Below are 20,479 nucleotides of genomic sequence, written 5' to 3' on the forward strand. Positions count from 1 at the left end.
TATTTTTACACTAAACATGTATTTAATATTCATACACTAAACATGTATTTAATATTTATACACCAAACATGTATTTAATATTTATACACTAAACATGTATTTAATATTTATACACTGAAATATTTGTACACTAAACATGTATTTAATATTCATACTCTGAACATGTATTTAATAATAATATACTAAACACATATGTAATATTCATATACTAATCATATTTTTTAATATTAATACAGTAAACATGTATTTATTATTCTCTAAATAAGGCACTCTCGGAAATAATAAATTTTTTTGTGTGCAGTTGCGGCAGAAGTCCACAGGTGGGCGCAAATTCCCTCTTTATAAATCTGGTCCTCTCTCTCTTTTTCCTTTTTTTTGTTATGTTTATTTATTTTTTTTTACATAAGTTTGGTTTCTCATACACTTATATTTATACACTAAACATGTATTTAATATTTATACACTAAACATGTATTTAAAATTAATACACTAAACATGTATTTAATATTTATACACTAAACATATATTTAATATTTATACACTAAACATGTATTTAATATTAATACACTACACATGTATTTAAAATTAATACACTAAACATGTATTTAATATTTATACACTAAACATATATTTAATATTCATACACTAAACATGTATTTAATATTCATACACTAAACATGTATTTAATATTTATACACTAAACATGTATTTAATATTTTTACACTAAACATGTATTTAATAGTTTTACACTAAACATGTATTTAATATTCATACACTAAACATGTATTTAATATTTTTACACTAAACATGTATTTAATATTTTTACACTAAACATGTATTTAATATTTATACACTAAACATGTATTTAATATTTTTACACTAAACATGTATTTAATAGTTTTACACTAAACATGTATTTAATATTTATACACTGAAATATTCGGACACTAAACATGTATTTAATATTCATACTCTGAACATGTATTTAATAATCATATACTAAACACATATGTAATATTCATATACTAATCATATTTTTTAATATTAATACAGTAAACATGCATTTATTATTCTCTAAATAAGGCACACTCGGAAATAATTAATTTATTTGTGTGCAGTTGCGGCAGACGTACACTGGAGGGCGCAAATTCCCAATTTATAAATCTGGTCCTCTCTCTCTTTTTCCTTTTTTTTTTATGTTTATTTTTTTTTTTTTACATAAGTTTGGTTTCTCATACACTTATATTTATACACTGAACATGTATTTAATATTTATACACTAAACATGTATTTAATATTAATACACTAAACATGTATTTAATATTTATACACTAAACATATATTTAATATTCATACACTAAACAGGTATTTAATATTTATACAGTAAATATGTATTTAATATTTTTACACTAAACATGTATTTAATATTTATACACTAAACATGTATTTAATATTAATACACTAAACATGTATTTAATATTCATACACTAAACATGTATTTAATATTCATACACTAAACATGTATTTAATATTTATGCATTAAACGTTGATTTACTATTTGTACACTAAACATGTATTTAATATTTATACACTAAACATGTATTTAATATTTGTACACTAAACATGTATTTAATATTTGTACACTAAACATGTATTTAATATTTGTATACTAAACATGTATTTAATATTTATATACAAAACATGTATTTAATATTCATACACTAAACATGTATTTAATATTTCTACACTAAACATGTGTTTAATATTTATACACTAGACATGTATTTAATATTTATACACTAAACATGTATTTAATATTCATACACTAAACATGTATTTAATATTCATACACTAAACATGTATTTAATATTTATACACTAAACGTGTATTTAATATTCATACACTAAACATGTATTTAATATTTATACACTAAACATGTATTTAATATTCATACACCAAACATGTATTTAATATTCATACACTAAACATGTATTTAATATTTATACACTAAACATGTATTTAGTATTTTTACACTAAACATATATTTAATATTTTTACACTAAACATGTATTTAATATTCATACACCAAACATGTATTTAATATTTATACACTAAACATGTATTTAATATTAATACACTAAACATGTATTTAATATTCATACACTAAACATATATTTAATATTTATACACTAAACATGCATTTAATATTTATACACTAAACATGTATTTAATATTAATACACTAGACATGTATTTGATATTTTTACACTAAACATGTATTTAATATTCATACACTAAACATGTATTTAATATTTTTACACTAAACATGTATTTAATATTTTTACACTAAACATGTATTTAATATTCATACACTAAACATGTATTTAATATTCATACACTAAACATGTATTTAATATTTATACACTAAACATGTATTTAATATTCATACACTAAACATGTATTTAATATTTATACACTAAACATGTATTTAGTATTTTTACACTAAACATGTATTTAATATTCATACACTAAACATATATTTAATATTCATACACTAAACATGTATTTAATATTTATACACTAAACATGTATTTAATATTAATACACTAAACATGTATTTGATATTTTTACACTAAACATGTATTTAATATTTATACACTAAACATGTATTCAATATTTTTACACTAAACATGTATTTAATATTTTTACACTAAACATGTATTTAATATTCATACTCTGAACATGTATTTAATAATAATATACCAAACATATATTTAATATTCATATACTAATCATATTTTTTTAATATTAATGCAGTAAACATGTATTTAATATTCATACACTAAACATTTTTTAATATTAATACACTGAAATACTCGTACACTAAACATGTATTTAATATTCATACACTAAACATGTATTTAATAATCATATACTAAACACACATTTAATATTCATATATTAATCATATTTTTTAATATGAATACAGTAAACATGTATTTATTATTCTCTAAATAAGGCACACTCGGAAATAATTAATTTATTTGTGTGTAGTTGCCTCAGAAGTCCACAGGAGGGCGCACGTTCCCTCTTTATAAATCTGGTCCTCTCTCTCTTTTTCCTTTTTTTTAATGTTTATTTTATTTTTTTTACATAAGTTTGGTTTCTCATACACTTATATTCATACACTAAACATGTATTTAATATTTATACACTAAACATGTGTTCAATATTCATACACTAAACATGTATTTAATATTCATACACTAAACATGTATTTAATATTTATACACTAAACATTATTTTACTATTTGTACAATATCCATGTATTATTCATACAGTAAACATGTATTTGATATTTATACACTGAAATATTCGTACACTAAACAAGTATTTAATATTCATATACTAATCATATTTTTTAATATTCATACACTAAATATGTATTTAATATTCATACTCTGAACATGTATTTAATAATCCTATACTGAAAACATATTTAATATTCATATATTAATCATATTCTTTAATATTAATACAGTAAACATGTATTTAATATTCTCTAAATAAGGCACACGCGGAAATAATTAATTTATTTGTGCGCAGTTGCGGGAGACGTCCACTAGAGGGCGCACATTCCCTCTTTATATATCTGGTCCTCTTTCTCTTTTTCCTTTTTTTTTTTGTTATGTTTATTTATTTTTTTTTTTACATAAGTTTGGTTTCTCATACACTTATATTCATACACTAAACATGTATTAAATATTTATACACTAAACCTGTATTTAATATTAACACACTAAACATGTATTTAACATTTATACACTAAACATGTATTTAATATCAATACACTAAACATGTATTTAATATTTATACACTAAACATGTATTTAATATTTATACACTAAACATGTCTTTAATATTTATAGACTAAACATGTATTTAATATTTTTACACTAAACATGTATTTAATATTCATACACCAAACATGTATTTAATTTTCATACACTAAACATGTATTTAATATTCATACTCTGAACATGTATTTAATAATCATATACTAAACACATATTTAATATTCATTTAATAATCATATGTTTTAATATTAATACAGTAAACATGTATTTAATATTTATACACTAAACATTTATTTAATATCAATACACTAAACATGTATTTAATATTCATACTCTGAACATGTATTTAATAATCATATACTAAACAAAAATTGTAATATTCATATACTAATCATAGTTTTTAATATTAATACAGTAAACATTTATTTATTATTCTCTAAATAAGGCACACTCGGAAATAATTAATTTATTTGTGTGCAGTTGCGGCAGAAGTCCACTGGAGGACGCACATTCCCTCTTTATAAATCTGGTCCTCTCTCTCTTTTTCCTTTTTTTTGTTATGTTTATTTTTTTTTACATAAGTTTGGTTTCTCATACACTTATATTTATACACTAAACATGTATTTAATATTTATACACTAAACATGTGTTTAATATTCATACACTAAACATGTATTTAATATTTATACACAAAACATTATTTTACTATTTGTACAATATCCATGTATTATTCATACAGTAAACATGTATTTGATATTAATACACTAAACATGTATTTAATATTCATACACTAAACATGTATTTAATATTCATACACTAAACATGTATTTAATATTAATACACTAAACATGTATTTAATATTAATACACTAAACATGTATTTAATATTCATACTCCGAACATGTATTTAATAATAATATACTAAACATATATTTAACAGTCATATACTAATCATATTTTTTAATATTAATACAGTAAACATGTATTTATTATTCTCTAAATAAGGCACACTCGTAAATAATTAATTTATTTGTGTGTAGTTGTGGCAGAAGTCCACAGGAGGGCGCAAATTCCCTCTTTATAAATCTGGTCCTCTCTCTCTCTTTTTCCTTTTTTTTGTTATGTTTATTTTTTTATTTTTTTTACATAAGTTTGGTTTCTCATACATCCATCCATCCCATCCATTTTCTACCGCTTATTCCCTTTTGGGGTCGCGGGGGGCGCTGGCGCCTATCTCAGCTACAATCGGGCGGAAGGCGGGGTACACCCTGGACAAGTCGCCACCTCATCGCAGGGCCAACACAGATAGACAGACAACATTCACACTCACATTCACACACTAGGGACCATTTAGTGTTGCCAATCAACCTATCCCCAGGTGCATGTCTTTGGAGGTGGGAGGAAGCCGGAGTACCCGGAGGGAACCCACGCATTCACGGGGAGAACATGCAAACTCCACACAGAAAGATCCCGAGCCTGGATTTGAACCCAGGACTGCAGGACCTTCGTATTGTGAGGCAGACGCACTAACCCCTCTTCCACCGTGAAGCCGTTTCTCATACACTTATATTCATACACTAAACATGTATTTAATATTTATACACTAAACATGTATTTAATATTTTACGGAGCCCCTAAAGGGACATGGGGATTTTTTTTTTTAGACATGTATCTCGTGCACACGAGAAACTATCTCGTGGCCACGAGAAAGTTTCTCGTGGCCACGAGAAACTTTCTATAAAAAAAATAAAAACTTTTTTTTTTTTTTTTTGAATAAAAAGTTTCTCGTGCGCACGAGATAGTTTCTCGTGCGCACGAGAAAGCATTGGATGCGTGCGTGTGGTTTGAGGTGTGTGTTAAAATGGCAGTTCAGGAGTTAATTCGGCTGTATTTCCAACTCGGACTTCATTGTAAGGACATTGCTGCTTTGCTTGCAAGTCGTCATCGGTATATTGTGTCTGAAAGACATTTCAAACGAATTATGAAGGCATGTAGTCTGTTTCGGCGCAAAGGATACACCTCTTTGGATCGCGTGGTAGATTTCATTCAGCAGCAGTTACAAACAAGTGGCCTGCTGTGTGGATATAGGTGGATGTACACTAAATGCAAGGAGGATGGATTACACGTCAAGAAAGAAGAAGTACGCTTAATTCTTAAAGAACTTGACCCGAGGGGTGTTGAACTCAGAGCAAGGAGACGGCTCCATCGTCGCAACTATTTCGCAAAAGGGCCCAATTATATTTGGCACTTTGACTCTTATGACAAACTGAAACCATTTGGTATCTGTATAAACGGCTGTATTGACGGATTCTCCCGGAAAATTATCTGGATGAATGCATTTACGACCAGCAGTGACCCAAAAATCATTGGAGGCTACTATATGGAGGCAGTGAAGAAATTTGGTGGTTGTCCGAGGATTGTCAGAGGCGATCGGGGCACTGAAAATGTTAAAGTCAGAGACTTTCAGCGTTTTCTCCGTCGCAACATTGATGACGGTTCTGGTATTGACAGCTACATCGAAGGGGCAAGCACAGCAAATCAGCGCATAGAGAGTTGGTGGGGTTTCCTCAGAAGAGAATCAATGGAGTTCTATATCTCTATGTTCACTGACCTGAAGGACCGTGGTTTGTTCGGTGGTACATACTTGGACCGAGGTCTAATTCAGTTCTGCTTTATGAGCTTCATTCAGGTAAGCGACAATGCATTGTTTTATCTATTTTCTGATGTTTTTATTGACTGGCATGCACACACATGTAATATAGCAAGTGCATCTCTTTTTTACAAGCGGGCTGCAGAGATGGAATGAATCAACAGTACAACAGTGCCATCTAATGGAAAAACTACTGAATTACATTTTCGTTTTTGTCTTTTAACATCCTTCCATGAGCAGACAGTGGGTGTGAATATTAGCACTTGTGTCTCATGTCTATGTGTCTTCTTAATTACTGTTATTGGTGTCCTACAATACCCTATTAATTCATCATCAGTGTCGGGGGGTTTGGTAGCCCTAATAACCCCCCCCCCCCCCGTACAAGCATAGTGGGCAGCAAACTGTTTTTATTCATTTATGTTTATTAATTTATATATTTATATTTGGCCTTTTCCACTCATTTTCTCCTAACGTCATCAAAAACCTCAAGATTTAACATAATTTATTTGAAGTAATCTCATAACTAAATTAAAGAGCACATGATGATAATAACAAATTGCATATTAATGTACTTTTCTTTCTCTCTGTACTGTTTTTCCAGGATGAATTAGACGAGACCATCAATGTGTGGGATGCACATGTCATCAGACCATCAAAGAATGACAGGGTGCCCAGTGGTCGCCCCCGAATCATGTACATGTTCCCAGAACTCTACACAACTTGTGATTGCATTTCCCCAGTGGACAGAGCTGATGTACAGTTGTGTCAGAGTAACTGCACATTTGGACCAGCAGTGCCATGTGACACAGACATCTACAACATCTGCAACATTCTGATGGCAGAGTCACAGCTGCATCTTCCAGCTGATGCTTATCAGGCATTGGATTTGTACCTTCACTTGAGGAATGAGATAACATCAACTCTCTAATTTGAGATGGATTTTTATTCAGATTATTCAGAGCTACAACATGTCCACACTGACTACACTTGAACAGTGCTATGCCACAAACATTAAGAACATTTTGCAGCAAAACTGAGGTGCAAATAGGATTGATATGTCACTATATGCACACTGACTGCAAAGAGAAACAAGGCAGGACATGAAAGAGGAAATGAACAGAACTGAACAACCATTAGAAATGTATTGTACTTGCATTGAACATGAACTTGTTTGTTGAATGATGACATAAATTCTGAACATTATTCAGAATAACAATTGTATAAAAGATGCACATGAAAATGTAATAATTGTACAAAAAGGGACATTTACCTATGAGAACAGACCCTGCTGACTTATCAAAATTATTAAACTGTCTTGTGGAAAAAAAACTGAATCTCAATGTACTAACAATTTACAGAAAAAAATAAGAAAATAAAACAATTTTAAAAATGTAAACGGTCTCTGTTTTAATAAGAACAATAAATGAAAATCTGTAGAAACAGTTTTGCATCAGACAAATGCAAAACTCAGTGTAGAAGATAGATGTGCTTTCCATTCACTACACAATATCCATTGTGAAGCAGTCACCAGACAAGACATTATCAAATTCTTTGCCAAACTCAGGGTATGTGATGTAAGTGCATGGTAACTCAAGAACTGCTCCACATGTGTGTGCTACAGGCCTGCGACTTAAACCACACAATGTGTTAAAAATGACTTCAATTGTGTCTTTGCACAGCACAGTAGATCCTGTGCAGAAGCGTAAGAAAATCTCCAATTTTCTTTGGTCGATGCTTCTCACATACCGTAGCAGGTGGTTAAGAGCAGTCTGCTCTTGTGGATTTAGGCTTTCAAGTGATGGTTTTATCATCTGGGCCACTTTCTTGTTAGTTGGCCTCTTAGATTCATATATCTCCATTATGTTGTCTGTGGTTATGAGCGTTGGCATAGCATTATGAACACTGGAGTGGAAACAGTCAATTATAAACTTTGGCTCTTGAAGAAGAGCTTTGTGGGCCATTGTTAAAATAGCAGCCCGTCAATTGTTTTTAGGGGGCAGGCAGTGTGAGCCCATTCTGGAGAAGACATCAAGTAAGTCCTCCTCAACAGTTTCATCAATGGTACCCTGTAGTGCTTTTTCAAGCGACACACGCTCATTTTCTGAAAGAAATCTGGCAAATGACATCATTAATAGTTCTTCATCCACTGAGCTAACTCCTTTACAACAGGCAAGAACAAAGGCTGGTTGGTAGGATTTTGTGGTCCAGGTATCCTTTCAACCACACTCTTCCGAGCGCTTGCCATTTCTTCTCAGAATAGTCTGGTCGTAGCCTGGGTACTCGTTCATCTTCCCCCTCACACTGGTCCAAGAAGTGGTCCCAGAATGCGGAGTACGCCTCTCTTGACACACCATCACTGTCCATCAATCAATCAATCAATGTTTACTTATATAGCCCTAAATCACTAGTGTCTCAAAGGGCTGCACAAACCACCACGACATCCTCGGTAGGAAAACTCACACCCAGTGGGACATTGGTGACAATAATGACCCAGTGGGACGTCGGTGACAATGATGACTATGAGAACCTTAGAGAGGAGGAAAGCAATGGATGTCGAGCGGTTCTAACATGATACTGTGAAAGTTCAATCCACAATGGATCCAACACAGTCGCGAGAGTCCAGTCCAAAGAGGATAGCTTTCTCATTTGTAAACTCCATTCTTAGACGAGCATTCAGTACTTTTGGATCCATGAAGACATTAAGGACATCATCAACTATGTTTACTCGTCTTAATTTCAAAATAAGGATTTCTTTGTCAAATGGATCTGGTGATGCTGGAAGACAGCTTGATGATACAGGACCATCATTGAATGTGGAATGCTGCAAGATATTTTAAAAAGGTAATTAGGTGTGATTATTGATTGATTAATCCTTTTGTGAACAGAAAAGAATCAAAGATTTTGACAATCAATGTATCAAATAGCATGCAAAAATGGTGATAATGTTGTGGTTTTAAATTTGCCGCTTTTCTATTTCATACAACGATGCATTAAATTACAAATGAGTTTTGGAATGGTTGGATGAAACATGAATCTAAAAACATATGCTTAGGATGAAAGATCTTCGGATGGTAATGTTACAGTTTTTGTACATTTTAAAAATGTAAAATGTAACAATTTTACAGGACTGTAAGACGTTAGTGCTACATTGTACCTGCATGCTGCTCAAGTCATGTGGATTCCAGGGAAGTGTGGTGTCTTGAGAATCACTATCATCACCAACAATGGGTCCAAACTTCACTTCAGAGTCCTCAAGAGATTGTTGAATGGCAGGATTAAGAGGGGAATCTGAGACATCACTTAACAACTGGTCTGCATCTTGACTTGGCACAGCCGTTAAACAGTCATCTTCAGATCCATGCCTTCTTGTTGACTGCTGAGTATGACTGCCAACATCCTCAGTAGGTTGTGTATGCAGGAGCTCTGTGTTACCCATCTCAGGAGTTGCTGATCTTGACTGGCTGATTGTCTCTCTTCTCTATTGATCATTTCATATAAAAAACAAGAAAACAAACAAATGTATTATCCATCCATCCATCCATTTTTCTACCGCTTATTCCCTTTAGGGTGGCGGGGGGCGCTGGTGCCTACTCAGCTACAATTGGGCGGAAGGCAGGGTACACCCTGGATAAGTCACCACCTCATCGCAGGGCCAACACAGATAGACAGACAACATTCACACTCACATTCACACACTAGGGACCATTTAGGGTTGCCAATCAACCTATCATATTATCTATAGTTTGAATAATCTCATCCAAGCTGCCGGGTACTCCGGCTTCCTCCCACTTCCAAAGACATGCACCTGGGGATAGGTTGATTGGCAACACTAAATTGGCCCTAGTGTGTGAATGTGAATGTTGTCTGTCTATCTGTGATGAGGTGGCAACTTGTCCAGGGTGTACCCCACCTTCCGCCCAAATGCAGCTGATAGGCACCAGCAACCCCCGCGATCCCAAAAGGGACAAGCGGTAGAAAATGGATGGATGGATGGAAGCTGCTATATATATTCATGTGACTATAACACTCTGCACCTGAGTAAATTATTTGGTGTATGCATTTTTACTTAATGTAGGATAACATTTAAAGCATTCACAGACTTCCATCTTAACTGCAGATTTAAAACTAAAACTATAAATTATGGTTTCTTAAAGGCCATTTCTGTGCCCTCATATATTTCACCTGTGATTTATAATAAACATAGCTCCTGTGTCATGCAGATTTAATTTAAATGACACTACAGGAAACTATAACTATAAAAATATGTTTGAATTTTAATGAATACTGAACATTTTGGTACAATAAAATCTTCAGACAACACAAGTTCAGTACTGTTTAGCAAAGACTGGTTCCATAAAAATGCAATACGAGTGCTTACTTGTTCATGGTTTTGCTGCATTGAGCCACTTGGAGATAGATCTAAATCAGAGGAGCTCTCTGGATGATCCACTTCATTGAGTCTCCTGGTCTTGTTCCTCAAGGATCGTGTCTTCATTGTCCTAGACCTAGCCTATAAAACGGTGAGCAGCAAATTGTGAGCAGCACATTGTGAGCTTATACAGACTTGACATAGAAATAAGACACTAGATTTATCCTAAAAAAAAAAAGACATCTGTGAAAGTACAGATCACATTGAATAAGACCACAGGTAAGAAAGCAAACGTGAATATCAACATCATATCCGTCATATGAGACAGGTGTGGTACACAACCATAATCAGTATTGGTGCTAGGAATTTTCAAAATGGGGCCCCACACTAAATTTTGGGGGTTCCACTTTTTTGTAAGCTTTTTAAAACAAATGATAAATGTATGCATTATCCTGTTATATCTCACATTCTGTACTGTGTTTTGGAAAAACGTTGTTATCGACGTTACTTAATCCATTAAACAAATAATACAAAAGAAAACACATTTTAATACATATGTAAATGTCTTCAGTTATAAACATTCATTCACATTCTTCTTTCCTTCATGGATTCTAACTTAATTTGTTTCTGTATTATTATTTAATAAGTGGTAGGTGTATTTATTTCAGTATAAAAGTGTAAACACTTTTTTGCTTGGGTCATGAAATGATGATAATGGTGTGCCAGGGCATACATACATTTTCGTTTGTTTGTTTTATACCCTTTTTGTCAAACAAACATCCATCCATCCATCCATCCATCCATTTTCTACTGCTTGTCCCTTTCCGGATCACAGGGGGTGCTGGAGCCTATCTCAGCTGCCTAGGATAGTTCAATAATTCATAAAAACATACATTTTCATTCAATATTATGTTTTGAGCAATGACAGTTTTAAAGAAAAAACAGCTTTGTTTTATTAGTCAACAGTGCACCTTTTTCTAAATTACATTCCACCTCTAAACTTTTTCATTCCACTTTTGTTATTTTTTTGTTTATTTTATTAGTATTTTTAGAATGTGACGTGGGCCTTTAAAACATTAGCTGTGGGCCGCAAATGGCCTGCGGGGCACACTTTTGACACCCCTGCTAGAGATAATAAAACATTAAATCTGATAAGTCTGTGGATAAAAAGCAGAGCCTGGCGACGCATGCAATCAATATAAATAGAATACCTACAGTAATCTATGTATTGATATCACAAATGTGGCAGAGGATAATTACCTGTGTTGGCTCCATGTCCGATGATTCATCAGAGAGAAGTAGAATGTTGTTAGACTTGGTGGCTGTGTAGACGCGTAGCATTTTTAGTTTAGTCTGTTGGTACAGCTGGCCCACCGTGACTTCACGGGGCACAGGACTGGGACTGTAATCACAAATGTCAAACTCGAAGTCTTCTATCAGTCCTTTTGATGAATCCCCATTTGCAAAAAACCAGCATTTGCCAACTGTCTCCAACAGTTCACCCATAGTCACTGATTTCTGGACCGACAGATTCCGTGTTCCTCCTCCTTTTCTCGTTCTAACCTGGTGATACATTCCACTCTCAAAGTGGAGCCATCCCATTTCAACCCGCCGGGTGATTTTGGCTGCATTTTTTTGGCCAGTAGCGGTGTCTTGTACAGTATTAGGAGTTCTTAACCTGTCTCTTCATTTCTGCATGAGGGAGGACTTCACTGTCTCGGCTCCACCCGACACAGTTCTTTGACGGCAAAATGCTCTGAGCGCAAGTCGATCCCCATATCTTTCGATATACTTGCTTAACTCCTTATCTGTCATAATGCCTATGACATTGGTGTCGATCTGTAAAAAGCAAAACGTTTGCTAAATGGTATTTCCTACAGTAAAATAGCAACATTAAAAGTAGGCTATTTCTTACTTTATATAAAAGTTAATAAGTTTCCTCACCTTGTCTTCTTTTAGTTTGTTGATGACACTTTCAGGTATATTCCGCATTTTAAGGAACATGAATAAATCTACTGCAGCCATCTTTGTTTAATAACAGGTATCAAAACTGCTGAGCAACGGGAGATTATGGGCGAGGGAACGTCTTTGTTGGAAATAGAGCCGCATAAACTCCTGAACTGCCATTTTAAAACACACCTCAAACCACGTGCACGCATCCAATGCTTTCTCATGCGCACGAGAAACTTTCTCGTGGCCACGAGATAGTTTTTATTTAAAAACATTTTTTTTAATTTTTTAAATAAAAAGTTTATCGTGGCCATGAGAAACTTTCTCGTGGCCACGAGATAGTTTCTCGTGCGCACGAGATACATGTCTAAAAAAAATAAAAATCCCCATGTCCCTTTAGGGGCTCCGTAATATTTATACACTAAACATATATTTAATATTTAATATTTAATAATATTAATTAATACAGTAAACATGTATTTTCTCATACACTTATATTCATACACTAAACATGTATTTAATATTTATACACTAAACATATATTTAATATTTTTACACAAAAAATGTATTTAATATTCATACATTAAACATGTATTTAATATTTATACACTAAACATGTATTTAATATTCATACACTAAACATGTATTTAATATTAATAAACTAAACATGTATTTAATATTTATACACTAAACATGTATTTAATATTAATACACTAAACATGTATTTAATATTAATACACTAAACATGTATTTAATATTTTTACACTAAACATGTATTTAATATTCATACACTAAACATGTATTTAATATTCATACACTAAACATGTATTTAATATTAATACACTAAACATGTATTCAATATTTTATACACTAAACATGTATTTAATATTAATACACTAAACATGTATTTAATATTAATACACTAAACATGTATTTAATATTAATACACTAAACATGTATTCAATATTTTATACACTAAACATGTATTTAATATTCATACACTAAACATGTACTTAATATTTATACACTAAACATGTATTTAATATTAATACACTAAACATGTATTTAATATTCATACTCTGCACATGTATTTAATAGTAATATACTAAACATATATTTAATATTCATATACTAATCATACTTTTTTAATATTAATACAGTAAACATGTATTTATTATTCTCTAAATAAGGCACACTCAGAAATAATTAATTTATTTGTGTGCAGTTGCGGCAGAAGTCCACTGGAGGGCGCACATTCCCTCTTTATAAATCTGGTCCTTTCTCTTTTTTTCCTTTTTTTGTTATGTTTATTTTATTTTTTTTACATAAGTTTGGTTTCTCATACACTTATATTCATACACTAAACATGTATTTAATATTTATACACTAAACATGTATTTAATATTTATACACTAAACATGTATTTAATAATCATACACTAAACACATATTTAATATTCATATACTAATCATATTTTTTAATATTAATACAGTAAACATGTATTTATCCATCCATCCATCCATTTTCTACCGCTTATTCCCTTTTGGGGTCGCGGGGGGCGCTGGCGCCAATCTCAGCTACAATCGGGCGGAAGGCGGGGTACACCCTGGACAAGTCATCACCTCATGGCAGGGCCAACACAGATAGACAGACAACATTCACACTCACATTCACACACTAGGGACAATTTAGTGTTGCCAATCAACCTATCCCCAGGTGCATGTCTTTGGAGGTGGGAGGGGCCTATCCCCAGGTGCATGTCTTTGGAGGTGGGAGGGGCCTATCCCCAGGTGCATGTCTTTGGAGGTGGGGGGGGCCTATCCCCAGGTGCATGTCTTTGGAGGTGGGAGGGTTCTATCCCCAGGTGCATGTCTTTGGAGGTGGGAGGGGCCTATCCCCAGGTGCATGTCTTTGGAGGTGGGAGGGGCCTATCCCCAGGTGCATGTCTTTGGAGGTGGGAGGAAGCCGGAGTACCCGGAGGGAACCCACGCATTCACGGGGAGAACATGCAAACTCCACACAGAAAGATCCCCAGCCTGGATTTGAACCCAGGACTGCAGGAACTTCGTATCGTGAGGCAGACGCACTAACCCCTCTGCCAACGTGAAGCCCTATGTATATATTAATATTTTTAATATTAATACAGTAAACATGTATTTATTATTCTCTAAATAAGGCACACTCAGAAATAATTAATTTATTTGTGTGCAGTTGCGGCAGAAGTCCACAGGAGGGCGCAAATTCCCTCTTTATAAATATGGTCCTCTCCCTCTCTCTCTCTCTCTCTTTTTCCTTTTTTTTTTGTTCTGTTTATTTTTTTTTTTTTACATAAGTTTGGTTTCTCATACACTTATATTTATACACTAAACATGTATTTAATATTTATACACTAAACATGTATTTAATATCAATACACTAAACATGTATTTAATATTCATACACTAAACATGTATTTAATATTAATACACTAAACATGTATTTAATATTTATACACTAAACATGTATTTAATATTAATACACTAAACATGTATTTAATATCAATACACTAAACATGTATTTAATATTTTTACACTAAACATGTATTTAATATTCATACACTAAACATGTATTTAATATTTAAAGACTAAACATGTATTTAATATTCATACACTAAACATGTATTCAATATTCATACACTGAACATATATTTAATATTTATACACTAAACATGTATTTAATATTTATACACCAAACATGTATGTAATATTAATACACTAAACATGTATTTAATATTCATACACTAAACATGTATTTAATATGTATACACTAAACATGTATTAAATATTTATACACTGAAATATTCGTACACTAAACATGTATTTAATATTCATACTCTGAACATGTATTTAATAATAATATACTAAACATATATTTAATATTCATATACTAATCATATTTTTAATATTAATACAGTAAACATGTATTTAATATTCTCTAAATAAGGCGCATGGAAATAATTAATTTATTTGTGTGTAGTTGCGGCAGATGTCCGCTCGAGGGCGCACATTCCCTCTTTATAAATCTGGTCCTCTCTCTCTTTTTCCTTTTTTTTGTTATGTTTATTTTTTTTACAAAAGTTTGGTTTCTCATACACTTATATTTATACACTAAACATGTATTTAATATTAATACACTAAACATGTATTTAATATTCATACACTAAACATGTATTTAATATTCATACACTAAACATGTATTTAATATTCATACACTAAACATGTATTTAATAATCTTATACTAAACATATTTTTAATCATATACTAATCATATATTTAATATTCATACACTGAACATGTATTTACTCATATACTAATCATATATTTAACATTCATACAGTAAACATGTATTTATTATTCTCTAAATAAGGCACACTCGGAAATAATTAATTTATTTGTGTGCAGTTACAGCAGAACTCCACCCGAGGGCGCACGTTCCCTCTTCATTTTAATTTTATTTTTTGTAATTGTATTTTTTTTTACATAAAATAGGTTTCTCATACACTTATATTCGTACACTAAACATTTATTTTATATTCATACACTAAACATGTATTTAATATTCATACACTAAACATGTATTTAATATTTATACAATAAACATATATTTAATATTTATACACTAAACATGTATTTAATATTCATACACTAAACATGTATTTAATATTCATACACTAAACATGTATTTAATATTTATACACTTAAAATGTATTTAATATTTATACACTAAACATGTATTTAATATTCATACACTAAACATGTATTTAATATTTATAAAATAAACATATATTTAATATTTAAACACTAAACATGTATTTAATATTCATACACTAAACATGTATTTAATATTCATACACTAAACATGTATTTAACATTTATACACTAAACATGTATTTAATATTTATACACTAAACATGTATTTAATATTCATACACTAAACATGTATTTAATATTAATACACTGATTATGTATTTAATAATCATATACTAAACGTATATGTAATTATACACTAATCATATATTTAATTTTCATACAGTAAACATGAATTCAATATTTATACACTAAACATGTATTTAATATTCATACACTAAACATGTATTTAATATTAATACACTAAACAAGTATTTAATATTTATACAATAAACATATATTTAATATTTAAACACTAAACATGTATTTAATATTCATACACTAAACATGTATTTAATATTTATACAATAAACATATATTTAATATTTAAACACTAAACATGTATTTAATATTCATACACTAAACATGTATTTAATATTAATACACTAAACAAGTATTTAATATTTATACAATAAACATATATTTAATATTTAAGCACTAAACATGTATTTAATATTCATACACTAAACATGTATTTAATATTTATACAATAAACATATATTTAATATTTAAACACTAAACATGTATTTAATATTCATACACTAAACATGTATTTAATATTCATACAATAAACATATATTTAATATTTAAACACTAAACATGTATTTAATATTCATACACTAAACATGTATTTAATATTAATACACTAAACAAGTATTTAATATTTATACAATAAACATATATTTAATATCTAAACACTAAACATGTATTTAATATTCATACACTAAACATGTATTTAATATTTATACACTAAACATGTATTTAATATTTATACACTAAACATGTATTTAATATTTATACACTAAACATGTATTTGATATTAATACCATAAATACCTGTACGATCAGTGTCAGAGCTTGGTCCGCATTGCCGGCACTAAGTCGAACACATTTCCAGTGAGGGTTGGACTCCGCCAAGGCTGTCCTTTGTCACCGATTCTGTTCATAACTTTTATGGACAGAATTTCTAGGCGCAGTCAAGGCATTGAGGGGTTCCGGTTTGGTGACCGCAGGATTAGGTCTCTGCTTTTTGAAGATGATGTGGTCCTGATGGCTTCATCTGACCGGGATCTTCAACTCTCGCTGGATCGGTTCGCAGCCGAGTGTGAAGCGACTGGAATGAGAATCAGCACCTCCAAATATGAGTCCATGGTTCTTGCCCGGAAAAGGGTGGAGTGCCATCTCCGGGTTGGGGAGGAGACCCTGCCCCAAGTGGAGGAGTTCAAGTACCTAGGAGTCTTGTTCACGAGTGAGGGAAGAGTGGATGGTGAGATCGACAGGCGGATCGGTGCGGCGTCTTCAGTAATGCGGACGTTGTACCGATCCGTTGTGGTGAAGAAGGAGCTGAGCCGGAAGGCAAAGCTCTCAATTTACCGGTCGATCTACGTTCCCATCCTCACCTATTGTCATGAGCTTTGGGTCATGACCGAAAGGATAAGATCACGGGTACAAGCGGCCCAAATGAGTTTCCTCCGCCGGGTGGCGGGGCTCTCCCTTAGAGATAGGGTGAGAAGCTCTGCCATCCGGGAGGAACTCAAAGTAAAGCCGCTGCTCCTCCACATGGAGAGGAGCCAGATGAGGTGGTTCGGGCATATGGTCAGGATGCCACCCGAACGCCTCCCCAGGGAGGTGTTTAGGGCACGTCCCACTGGTAGGAGGCCACAGAGAAGACCCAGGACACGTTGGGAAGACTATGTCTCCCAGCTGGCCTGGGAACGCCTCGGGATCCCCCGGGAAGAGCTGGACCAAGTGGCTGGGGAGAGGGAAGTCTGGGTTTCCCTGCTTAGGCTGTTGCCCCCACAACCCGACCTCGAATAAGCGGAAGAAGATGGATGGATGTTTTTAATATTCATACACTAAACATGTATTTAATACTTATAGACCAAACATGTAGAAAACGTCCTCCCACCCCCCATTTATACATACAGAAATATATATATATATATATATATATATATACATACAGACATATATATACATATACATACATATATATGTATATACAGCATACATGTATATATATATTTGTATATACATATGTATATATGTATGTATGTATATGTATATACAGTATATGCATATATATTTATGTATACATGTATATATATGCATATATATGTATATATGTATATATATATATATATATATATATATATATATATATATATATATATATACATATGTATGCATTTATGAATTAGGGGTGTGGGAATAAAAATCGATTTGAATATAGTGTGCGATTCAAAATCGATTCTCTTTTTTTTTAATCGTTTTTTTTATTTATTTATATTATTTTATTTTTAATTTTTTTTATCAATCCAACAATATAATACACAGCAATACCATAACAATGCAATCCAATTCCAAAAGCAAAGCTGAGCCAGCAACACTCAGAACTGCAATAAACAGAACAATTGAGAGGAGACACAAACACCACACAGAACAAACCAAAAGTAGTGAAACAAAAATGATTAACAGTATCAATATTATGATTTCAGCATAGCAGTGATTAAAAATCCCTCATTGACATTATCATTAGACATTTATAAAAATAAAAAAGAACAATAGTGTCACAGTGGCTTACACTTGCATGGCATCTCATAAGCTGGACAACACACTGTGTCCAATGTTTTCACAAAGATAAAATAAGTCATATTTTTGGTTCCTTTAATAGTTCAAACACATTTACATTATTGCAATTAGTTGATAAAACATTGTCCTTTACAATTATAAAAGCTTTTTTTTTTTTAAACCTACTACTCTGCCAGCAGGCTTCACGGTGGCAGAGGGGTTAGAGCGTCTGCCTCACAATACGAAGGTTCTGCAGTCCTGGGTTCAATCCCAGGCTCGGGATCTTTCTGTGTGGAGTTTGCATGTTCTCCCCGTGAATGCGTGGGTTCCCTCCAGGTACTCCGGCTTCCTCCCACCTCCAAAGACATGCACCTGGGGATAGGTTGATTGGCAACACTAAAATTGGCCCTAGTGTGTGAATGTTGTCTGTCTATCTGTGTTGAGGTGGCGACTTGTCCAGGGTGTACCCCTCCTTCCGCCCGATTGTGGCTGAGATAGGCGCCAGCGCCCCCCGCGACCCCAAAAAAGGGAATAAGCCCCTCCCACCTCCAAAGACATGCACCTGGGGATAGGTTGATTGGCAACACTAAAATTGGCCCTAGTGTGTGAATGTTGTCTGTCTATCTGTGTTGAGGTGGCGACTTGTCCAGGGTGTACCCCTCCTTCCGCCCGATTGTGGCTGAGATAGGCGCCAGCGCCCCCCGCGACCCCAAAAAAGGGAATAAGCCCCTCCCACCTCCAAAGACATGCACCTGGGGATAGGTTGATTGGCAACACTAAAATTGGCCCTAGTGTGTGAATGTTGTCTGTCTATCTGTGTTGAGGTGGCGACTTGTCCAGGGTGTACCCCTCCTTCCGACCGATTGTGGCTGAGATAGGCGCCAGCGCCCCCCGCAACCCCAAAAAAGGGAATAAGCGGTAGAAATGGATGGATGGAATGAATAATAGTTAAAACAAATTTACATTATTGCAAACAGTTGATAAAACATTGTCCTTTACAATTATAAAAGCTTTTTTTTAATTAAATCTACTACTCTGCTAGCATGTGAGCAGACTGGGGTAGATCCTGCTGAAATCTATGTATTGAATGAATACACAATCCTTTTGAACTGGAAAAATATCGTTTTTGAATCGAGAATCGC

General features: G+C 32.6%; 2 protein-coding genes across 2 annotated transcripts; one reads left to right on the plus strand and one right to left on the minus strand.

Moving 5' to 3' along the window:
• The first annotated feature begins 5,645 nt into the window (after nucleotides 1-5,645).
• On the plus strand, nucleotides 5,646-7,900 carry LOC133541993 (uncharacterized). The gene is made up of 2 exons (XM_061885752.1): nucleotides 5,646-6,543; nucleotides 7,106-7,900. The coding sequence occupies exons 1-2, from the start codon at nucleotides 5,716-5,718 to the stop codon at nucleotides 7,430-7,432; spliced, it is 1,155 nt and encodes a 384-aa protein (XP_061741736.1). The 5' UTR covers nucleotides 5,646-5,715; the 3' UTR covers nucleotides 7,433-7,900.
• LOC133541994 (uncharacterized) lies at nucleotides 7,430-12,970 on the minus strand. The gene is made up of 5 exons (XM_061885753.1): nucleotides 12,818-12,970; nucleotides 12,134-12,712; nucleotides 10,883-11,014; nucleotides 9,659-9,982; nucleotides 7,430-9,325 (listed from the first exon to the last, which is right to left on the minus strand). The coding sequence occupies exons 2-5, from the start codon at nucleotides 12,473-12,475 to the stop codon at nucleotides 9,089-9,091; spliced, it is 1,035 nt and encodes a 344-aa protein (XP_061741737.1). The 5' UTR covers nucleotides 12,476-12,712; nucleotides 12,818-12,970; the 3' UTR covers nucleotides 7,430-9,088.
• Nucleotides 12,971-20,479: the final 7,509 nt, after the last annotated feature.

Source organism: Nerophis ophidion, linkage group LG24, assembly GCF_033978795.1.
Source record: "Nerophis ophidion isolate RoL-2023_Sa linkage group LG24, RoL_Noph_v1.0, whole genome shotgun sequence".
In the NCBI taxonomy this organism is placed as follows: domain Eukaryota; kingdom Metazoa; phylum Chordata; class Actinopteri; order Syngnathiformes; family Syngnathidae; genus Nerophis; species Nerophis ophidion.